At 41.1% G+C, this 10,465-nt stretch overlaps 1 protein-coding gene across 1 annotated transcript in view; it reads right to left on the minus strand.

Annotated features, from left to right (window-relative positions):
- rhoq (ras homolog family member Q) overlaps nt 1-10,235 on the minus strand; it is a 23,848-nt gene extending 13,613 nt beyond the window's left edge. The window contains exons 1-2 of the mRNA XM_053511069.1: nt 9,851-10,235; nt 9,516-9,574 (exon numbers count right to left, since the gene is read on the minus strand). Coding sequence (XP_053367044.1) covers nt 9,516-9,574; nt 9,851-9,992 — 201 coding nt within the window. The 5' untranslated portion in view covers nt 9,993-10,235. The remainder of the gene's footprint in view (nt 1-9,515; nt 9,575-9,850) is intronic.
- Between the last annotated feature and the right edge of the window lie 230 nt (nt 10,236-10,465).

The following is a 10,465-nucleotide window of genomic DNA, read 5'->3' on the forward strand; positions in this document are numbered from 1 at the left end:
TTTCTCACTTCTGCATGCTGGTCAAAATCACTCGGTTATTGGTGTGTAGTTCTTTTTCTTGATGCTGTCAATTTCTGTAAACTTGAAATAACAGAGGAAACTGAATGTTCCTGAAGAGATGTTCAAGGGAAGTAGAAAGCATGGGGAATTTTAAGAAAGTATTACCAGGACTTTTTGTTAACATCGACTAACTTAGTTCCTCCTAGAAAGAGACAATAATGAAATCTGATTTAATTATAATAAAAATAAAAAGAAAATCCCACACCAAAATATCCATTCTGTTGCAAATGTCAGCCAGCTATTAGAGCAGATCCAGAGTGGGACTGCAGCAGTCAAAGCCAACGGGAACAGGTGCTCTTGACAAAGTAAAATATATCCCAATTAGCCGCTTTTCCTCCAAACAGCTAAAGAGAGAAAAACATGGCATTTTATAATCTTTTCAGAAATTATGTAACAAAAAAACAATTCTGCTCTGTCCAGTTGGGTTTGTATCATACTTCAGAGCTTCTTCTTAAATATTGCTAGTGCATTAAATCAAAGATGGATGTCTGGTTTTACGAAAGAACGTGGTCACCTGATCAACCTTCAATTTTTTAACCAGTGGTGTCATTCCCATGCATCCAACCCCACTCCAGCCCTGCTTTTAGGTGTGTATCTGCATGGGCATGCATCTCACTGTCTGGTCAGTCTATCCTTTGGAGACCATCGTGCATTCATTCATCGTTGGTTTTCTATTATCAGTACACAATGCTGTAAATCTGTCATTTAATGTTAAGTGGTAAATGGGTCAACTTTCCACTCAGTGTTTCATTACTGACAGCACTCAGTTCTTTATATAAGACAGCTATATTTATGTCCCTGCTCCGGCGAACAAGCAAAAAAAAAAAAAAAAAAGTCCAAGCAGGAGATGAAATGCGACGGAGATGGTAAGCAGTAGAAGAAAGATGGGTGGGCGTGGGAGAATTCTGAGCTGATATCCAAAGAGAATAATTCATGCCTGTATTTACTCAGCCAGCGCAGATTAATTGAGGCTTGCCGGTGCATCAGCACGAACACACACACACAAGCGCACACAGCATATACAATCATCCTAGCTAAGCCTTTCCTGTCTTTTCTTTGGAAGTTGGTGGGTGCCACGGCGTGATGTTATGTTCCAGGCCTCCTGCACCTGGGATTACACACACTCAGCATGTGTCAACTTCTCCATGCACCGCTCGAACCCTGACCAGGCGCACACACACACACACACACACACACACATGGAATAATCAGCTGTTATTGGTCTGACTCATCTGCCCCGCTTTTAATGACTGAGGGGTTAAAGAAAGTGTCTGTGTGCGAGAGAACAAAATCAATAATCGTCCTTCTTTCCTGTTCCTTCCAGAGAGCCAAAGTAGACTTTCATCCCTTCAGGAATTTGAGGGCAGAGCAGCTCAGAAAGAGGGAGTGAACAGGAGGAGATTGCACGAGGAAGAAAAAGATAAGTAGTCTGGAAATCTGGAAATCTCAAAAGACGCTTAAATTCATTCCAGCAAGAGAACCACAGATTTTTCACTGAAAGCAGAAAAAAACTGCAGCCGGTCTTAATACTTTGCTGATATACTGGATGATGATTGTAATAATTCATGATAATGATTATTGTTATTATTATTTAACTTGTTTTTAGTCACTTTTAGCCACTTTTCATGGTATCAAAGAAAATAAATCCATAGATGTGATAACCTCGTCATTCAGTACATTTAGTTCATCAGCTGACATCAGCCCCCCCCATATATAATTAAAGTACGCAAATAAGAGAATTACCATCACACACAAACGAAAACAACAGATGGGTTTGCCTAAATGTTCTGACTTCCACAAAAAGTCATTTCATGGATAATTGAAAGCAAAAATCAGTGTTGTGTTTGTGAGTGCTGAATGTTTTATTTTAAACATTTTCATGCAAAAAAAAAAAAAAGTCATTTGGGATTTGAAGGAGTCTTAAGCGTCCCATGCGTTGGCGGTTCTTAACACAGGTCTCAAAGCTTCCACACAACGTTTGTGCTAACGCTCAATCGGAATTCCTCCTGAGATTATGCATTTTTCATACCTTAAAATCCCTCTGTTTCACTCGTCTGAACACGCCATGTCAGCGTCTATGTAAATAAGTTACTGCTGAGCAATGCCTCACTGAAGAATTCTTGCAGAACTGAACAACAAGTCGGGGGAGGGTTTCCCTTATATGATGTCATGATAGAGGAAAAACTCACTCATCATCTATAACGTTTTCACCTGTATTCAGGGTCGCGGGGGGGCTGGAGCCTATCCCAGGAGAATTAGGGCACGAAACAGGGTAAACCCTGGACAGGGTGCCAATCTATTTCAAGGCACACACACCTACACACTCATTCACATACTACAGGCAATTTAGGAGCACCTCACCAGAAGAGAACCTCATTGGGCAAAATTTGTACAGACACACTTGAAACAGACCTTTGACTCAACAATTGAACAATTAAACAATTGCATAACATAACAGATGCCCTACAATTAAGATATTATATATAATTTAGATGGAGGATTTTCATGTAGTTCTCAAGCTGTATAAGAACTGCATCATAATTTAACAAATATTAAATAGCAGAACACCATTTATATTTTTGTGTACTGTTTGTGGTAGTATAAAATTATACATTAATATTCGAACATGATCAAATGCCAAATATGCACAAGTCAAACTGGGAGTTTTGATTGTGCAGAACAACAGAAGTTATGAGTTATGAGCATTAAACTCCTTTTATTTCTCTGTATAATCTCCTCCTACACTAATGCACTTATCCCTAGTGCTTGAATCCCATCAAGGTAGAACGTTCTCCCAGTACCCCAGAGCCATGTACGGCGGAAAGTCCAAAGTTCCAATCTTTGTATCCAATCCAAGGAACTCCGTTAATGGCCCAAACATGTGGAGGTCAGGACTATATCCGAGGGATGTTGCAATAACTCCCAGCTGATTTCCTGTAATTTGCTTGTAGTAACTGTACATGCAATCATTTACAGACAGAGGAGTCACTTCCGCAAGTTGGTCACAAGTTACACGTTGAATTTCAAGGATCAGGCGTTCCATTCTGTGTTGTTCACAAGAATCACCGCAGCAGGCTTTGAGTCACCTCGGCTGGAATCCTCATTCACACACATTCCCCTTATTTGTACCATTCAAATGTTTTACAGGCTAGAAGTCTCATCACCGTGCTGTGAACACCATTCGTATTTTAGTTAACTTATATTAAAAATGCAATTTTCAGAAAGAGGAAGGATTGGATGCTCAGCAACAGTAGGTCTGCTTCGATCCTTGTATGTTAATACAGACAAAGAATGAGAAAGACAATCATGAGGCAGAAATAGAACATTAGGACAATCTGAACACCATCACCATTAATATCTTCTGTTAGACGAAGGAGCTAAATCCTCCCTTTCGCTCCTCACAACACTACTAGCTCACTGCTGGAGCGCTCCACTTGTCACAACCAATCAGGTAGTGCACATGAAGTCGTACATCCACATGTCTAACGATCCGAGCGAAGCTCTGTTTCCATCCACATGAGAAATTACGAGCGAGAGATGATGTTTCAAACATGATCCCAGGCAGCTGGAATATCACTGCTACTTCACTGACTACCTCATTTTAGCTTCACAGACTCGTTCAACATGGAACAGACAGTTTAATGGGCTTCCGCGCAGCGGTGCACAGTTTTGTCAGATAAAATGAAGGCTGTCTGAGGCTTTTTAATCAACTGGTTCTGGGAATATGATGGAGTTCAAAGAACAGCACAGTTCATCCATCACCTCCTAAGAGAAACAACAAGTCAAGAAGCAGAAACATGCATACTGAAAACGAGCATCATACAGCACAGCCAGTGAAATAAAGACTGAAAGGAATCTGCTGCATACATCATACAGTCATAACTGCCTGCTCTGAGCTGTTCGGTCAATACAGACTTAACTGAAAGTCCTAATTAGATTTCACTTACTGGTGTGTTTTTTATTTTAAACAGTAGGGTAGGTTGGAGGTATGTTCGAGGAGCTTGAAATATTGCCATATCATCTAACAAGCATCATAAATTATGAAGAACGGAAGCGTTTAAGAAGGCATTTACTCTTACTCACTCATTCATTCTCTATACTCTTTATCCCATACAGGGTCACGAGAGGCCTGGAGCCTATCCCAGGGGACTCGGGGGCACAAGACGGGGTACACACGGGATGGGGCAGCCACTTCATTTCGTTTAATCTGCAGGTCTTTGGACTGTGGGAGAGAACCGGAGTCGTTTTTTAGTCTTTCGGCTGCTATCATAGAGGGGTCACTACATCGGACCATCCGATCCGCACACAACATGGGTTTTACCCTCCCCTTTTATCTGGGCTTGGGACGAGCACTACTTCTAGTGTCTGGGGTTTGTGTATTGGAAAGGAATTGAACGTGGTTCTTCATCATGGCAGGCGAGAAACCTACCACTGAGCCACCAATGCCTGAGAGAGAACCGGAACACCTGGAGGAAACTGAACAAACCCATGGAGAGGACATGCAAACTCCACACACACAGACCCTTGATCCTGGGCGTGTGACAGAACTGTGCTAACCACTATGCCACTTTCCCACCAGAAAAAGCAGCTATAATCCAGTGCACACCCACAAGTACAGAGGGGTGTTAGATACCGTTAAACAGATGCAAATTTTATAACAGATGCAAATTATCAATACTCCTAATAAATCAATTAATACTGGTATAATTTGTATTTATGTTGACAAAACAATCACTCCTTGGCTACGTTCGTATTACAAGCCACATTGATCAATTTAGATTTTTTGGGTCAGATCAGCATGTCCTAATTATGACAGTTCATGTACATAATTAGTGTGAATTTTATCTGACTCTACACGTCTACACTACATTTGCTTACGTTATCCGAGTTAAAACAAATGATATTTATACAAGTGTACAGTTAGTTGGCTGTATTTAGCAGCTATTGATAGTCCTGTTATGAAATCCCCACCATGCCATTGCTGACAGATATCAGCTCCATGCATGTGCAGAGGCATTCCGTTCTGCCCGTTCTTATTTAAGTCACATGCCCGCATGTCTGAAATATATCCGATCTCGGACCACATATGGAGGTGACGAGTGTTTGGTGTGATGCGTTACAAAGTTAGAGTACTTGGATTTATTTTTATTTTTTTTGATGTAACGAGTAATCCAACACGTTAGGTCCACCATTTAAGTACTCCGTTATTTAGTTATATTTTCAAAAATGTAATCCGTTATTCAGACAATTTATGTAAACCATGAGCCAGACAGCAGTGATTCAGTTATTGTGTGTGTGTGTGTGTGTGTGTGCGTGTGAGTGAGTGAAAGTCGTCCTACAAGCCCCGCCCCAGTTAACCCGCCCCCCTCTGTTATTTCTGCTGTTATACATCTATCTAACATATGTGGTTTGACTCGCGGTGAGAATTTTCATTTTCTGCAATGGAAAAGTACTTCAACTAGTTACTTTTCGTAGTAGTAGTGCTATAATATTACAGTAAAAAGTAATATCCTGCAACACTGAAGGTGACTTAGATCTGATCAGATTTGTGCATTTGGATAGCCCCAAAAAATGTTTTTTTTAAATCAGATATTGGTCACATTAGGGTAAAAATATTGGGATTGAGTCACTTCAGGCTGATAATAGGAATGTAGCTGTTGTTCTACAGTACCTTTAAACAGATGCAAATATTATAACTACCCCAGGTATAGGCTTTTTTTTTATTGAAAAGATATTTAAAAAATAATAATAATTCCCCAATATTACGGTATCACAAGGGCTTTTTTCCTTTCCTCACTGTATATAAAAATCTAAGTGGCTAGAACACCAGGAGATAGAAGTAGCATCTCTGACGTTCAATTTCGATTTCCCGGGCACATTCACATAGAAAATTATTGTACAGTAAAATCTGTAGCAATTAAAAATGCATTAGGAGCCATATAATTCTTTTCTCAGACACTGCTCTGGACAACATATTCTTACTCAACGCTACATTTACGGTTCAAATAAATAAAGAAATGTTTGGCAACTAAAATATAAACTTGGAAAGACAAGAACAAAGCACTATTGTGCAAGATATCAGTCCTGTGTGCTAATGTGTGCAAGGAGTCTGTGTGTGTGTGTGTGTGTGTGTGTGTGTGTGTGTGTGTGTGTGTGTGTGTGTGTTTTAGAGCGAGAGAATGAAGGTCGTCTGAGCCAAGAGAGCATGCGGTACACAGCCAAAGTCAAAATCTCCAGCTGCTTTGATCACTCCACAAGCAAACTGTAGCTGAGACAAACCACACACTCCGACCCAACTCGTACATATATACAGCACATTCGTCTTTTAAATATGTATACAGAACTTTCCGAAGTTAGGAAAATAAACTGACCTGTAAAAGTCACATGAATTGTGTGAACAGCACAAATCACATGGAATCTGATCTTTTCTATTCTGAGTTGGGCCACTTCCATATGTAGTCCCAAATCAGATCCAAGCCTGTTTTTTTTTTTTTTGCAACACGACCGCAGTCTGAACTGGTCAGATCGTAAATCACGCAACTTTTACAACGTTTGTCATAATTGATAGGACAGTGAGGTAACAAACATTTGGGATTGATGTTGCTGTACAAGCAAAATTTAAAGGTGCATAATGCAACTGCTTAGTGTTTGAAGAGATCACAAAGGAGCTCACTGAACATGGACATAGGAGAACTATGATAAATAAAATATCTATAAACTAAAATAAATCAATCAATCAGTTTTGTCCAATAGGTCTAGCCCAAGCAAGTTTGCAAATTTCACACATTTTTTATAATCAATAGTAGAACAACGAGTGATAAGTAATGAACGATAACCACTCTTGGGTTAAGTTTTATTTAAACAGTCCTAGCGAGATAATCCAGTGTTTCCTATACACTCATTTACAGTATTTGTGGAGGACTGCCAGCGTATCACCATTGACCTCCTCCACATATTACCTTTTTATATTTTTATTATTTAAAATAAGTTAAGTCTTATTTATTTCTCCACAAAGCAATGATTCAATCAATCTCTCTCTTTCTCTCTTTTAAACACATGACCTCACAGGCCTGTCTGTGTATAGCCCCGCCCCCCCATGCACACACATCGGCTGTGACATAAAGTGTTCATGAACGCTGTTAAACAAGCGGGTAAACAAAAGTGTTTTAGAACAACAGCAATCAGTTTTGTGACAGAGCTCTCCGTAAAAAAAAAAAAAAAAAAAAAAAAGATGGAGGAAGAGGAGGTAGTATGCTGAATCAATCCAGTGGTCACAACGGGAATCGTGGAGACCTAATTCATCAAATAATCATTCATTAGCAAGCATATGGATGGAGATAATGTTAGCATAGTTAAGGTTACCACTACATAGAAAACAAACCTTATCTGTTAATACATTTTTACGCGACTAAATTCATAACAGCAATTAGTGATGAACAGATCTAGTGTGAACGTAACCCAGTTGCATGGCTAGGTTAGCTAACCACTAAAATACTAACCATTTTTGTGCAGCGTGTACACGCCACGACTGACAGTCCATATACTGTAAGAAGCTGATCCTATGAGCACGAGACTGATCTCACTGCACTGTTCTCAACCGGAGGACCTGAAGTCCTGGAGGACCACTGCCCTGCGTATCTGAATGTTTTCCCTGCTCTACTACACCCACTTCAATTAAGAAAAGGCTGTTAATTACTTGATTAATTAAATCATGCATGCTGGAAGCTGAGAAAGCACTAAAATGTGCAGAGTTTAGAATTACTGAGCTAGCTATCCTAACATATAATGTAAGCTGTACTAAAAGCATTCTTGTTTTTCAATTTAATGAACGTATAACATTATTGTGGAAACTTTCTTTCACTGGCACGGTCATTGTTGAATCTTCTTTATTGCTCCACCATTCATCTGTGTGTTAAATACAGTTTAGCTTACTGCATTTGTTTGTGTTTTCCAGTGTCAACACATCAGAAATACAATATAAGCATATACTAAAATACACAATGTCTGCATCATCATCATCTCAGATTAAACATGAAAACTTTTCTTTGTTCTCTTTCCATCAGAGTTACACAGTCAGGTTTGCAGACACACCCTCTCATTTCTCCTCTAAACAAGGCCTCTGAGCATCTGCTCAATCACAAAGTCTGTAGTGTTTTTCTAACTGAATCCAGCTGTGCGAGCACAGGGCAGGATTTGACTTTCTTCTGCTTTGAAAATCAAACCCAGCATTTAGCCCTCCCTGACCCGTCTGCAACATCTGGCCCACTCCTCAAAATTTCATTCCTTCATCTCCGGCACCCTTTAAAGTAAATGAAAAATAGCGACCATGTCAGACGCAGCTTACGGCTTTGCTCAGGAGAAAAGCCTGGGTCTCGTAACTCCACTTATAATGCACTGTCAGCACAGTGCTGGGGATCTGCTTCTAGTCACACAGCTTATACCTCCTTGGCCACCTCATTAGAGCGTCAGACCCACGGAGATCTATTTCTTTAAAGCAGACCACCTTGAAAGAACGAAAAGAAACCTTCCTCTCCAACTCTGAAAGCAGGCGTCCATGATTAGTGCTTTTGACTGATTCACGTTTTCAATCGTATGGTTGCACTTTGTTTAACCCAGTAAGACGTCGAAAGCAAATCATTCCAGATCGCCTTATGATCACACCACAGATTTACCAAATCATCCATGTATACATCAGCACAGTTAGGAATCAGACAGTCGCGGGGGGGGCCTGAAGGTTATCCCAGGAGACGCTGGTCTCAAGGCGGGCCAATCCATCGCAGGGTGCACACAAACACACTCACACACTCATTCACACACTATAGCAATTTAAGAACAGCCTAATCTGCATGTGTTTGGACTGTGAAACTGGAGGAAACCCACCAAGCATAGTAAGAACATGCACACACACACACCGGGGGCGGGAATCGAACCCCAACCTTTTTGACCCTGGAGGAGCAATGCACCAGTGCTCGCCGCCTGTACTATATATTAATTGAACCCACCTCACTTTTGCCTTATATTGTTCATAGGTCCTTTTTTTTTTTACATTTAAGGTTTCGGTAGCAATCTACTCTAAATGCAATTTTAGTATAATTAAATAACAATAAATACAATCTGCCTATGTGTCATTGACAGGAGTGTAACCGCATGCTGAAATATGTCTGTATGTCGCCGATGGGGGAATCATCAAGGAATAAACATAATACCATATTTCACGTGATTAAGGAAAATATTACACATTTGTTGAAAATATTTGTCTGACTCTATGTATATAAAGTTGCATCACCTGTTGCATGAGTCATGATTGCACTATTTAGACATTGTATAAGGCGGCAGGTTAAAACATCACAGACGTACAGTACATATGAGCTTGAGCTTGTAGTGTTGTTATAGAGTTACTGTATATCTAGAGATCAGATGATACAATAAGACAAGGAGATGGATTTTGTTCATACCTGGCCAGCAGTGTCATACAGCCCAAGAAGGTACTGCTTTCCCCCAACTGTCACACTCACTGCAAAATCAAACATGCAACAGTTACTTGACTAAAATCATGTGATGATTCAGATTCTGTAATGTGTCATGAGGGATGTAACGATGTGACTGGCATGTGAGGGAGGAAGTGTGGCTGAACACATCAGCTGCCTTCCCTGCTGCAGCCCACAGGTGGTTTCGATTAGAGGAAGCAAGCACGAGACAATGAAAGCCACAGCACAAAACATCACACACACTGAATGCTTCGCGCGCGGAGCTCGTGCGTGGTAGGAGCGCCAGGAGTCACGCGACTTACCCGCGTAATGATCGAACACAGTGGGCACATATTCCTCGGGAAACGCGTCGTTGGCGTAGCTCATCAAGAGGCAAGTTTTGCCGACGGCGCCGTCGCCGACCACCACACACTTCAACATGATCGCACCGGTCTCGCTGGCCATGACACACAGCACATCATCATCATCATCATCATGCTCAGCTCCTGAGCCGCTTGTTCTCGCTATTAAAGAGCTGCTTCAGCCTGACTCACCGCCTCACACGCCTCCTCTCCTCTCCTCCTCCTCCTTTCTGCGTCTACATGTGCGTGCACACACCCACCCACACACACACACATGCACACACACCCCGCGCTCTCTAAACCCCTTCTGTCCCCATAACCGCCCTCTCTGTGCTCCTCAACACATCATCTATTGTTCCACTTTGCCTACTTTCTAAAGACAAAATTGGTCTGTCCTGACTCCACGAGCTCAGACCGCGCTCCTCATACTGTAAGGGCGGGGGGAGAACCTCCGTATCAAGGGATCGAGTGAAAAGTGCAAGTCTCTCTTTTTAGTGCAAAGGATTTAAAGATGTACACTGATCAGCCATAACATTATGACCATCCGCGTAATATTGAGCAGGTCCTCACTTTTTA

Source organism: Clarias gariepinus, chromosome 14, assembly GCF_024256425.1.
Source record: "Clarias gariepinus isolate MV-2021 ecotype Netherlands chromosome 14, CGAR_prim_01v2, whole genome shotgun sequence".
Taxonomy (NCBI): Eukaryota; Metazoa; Chordata; class Actinopteri; order Siluriformes; family Clariidae; genus Clarias; species Clarias gariepinus.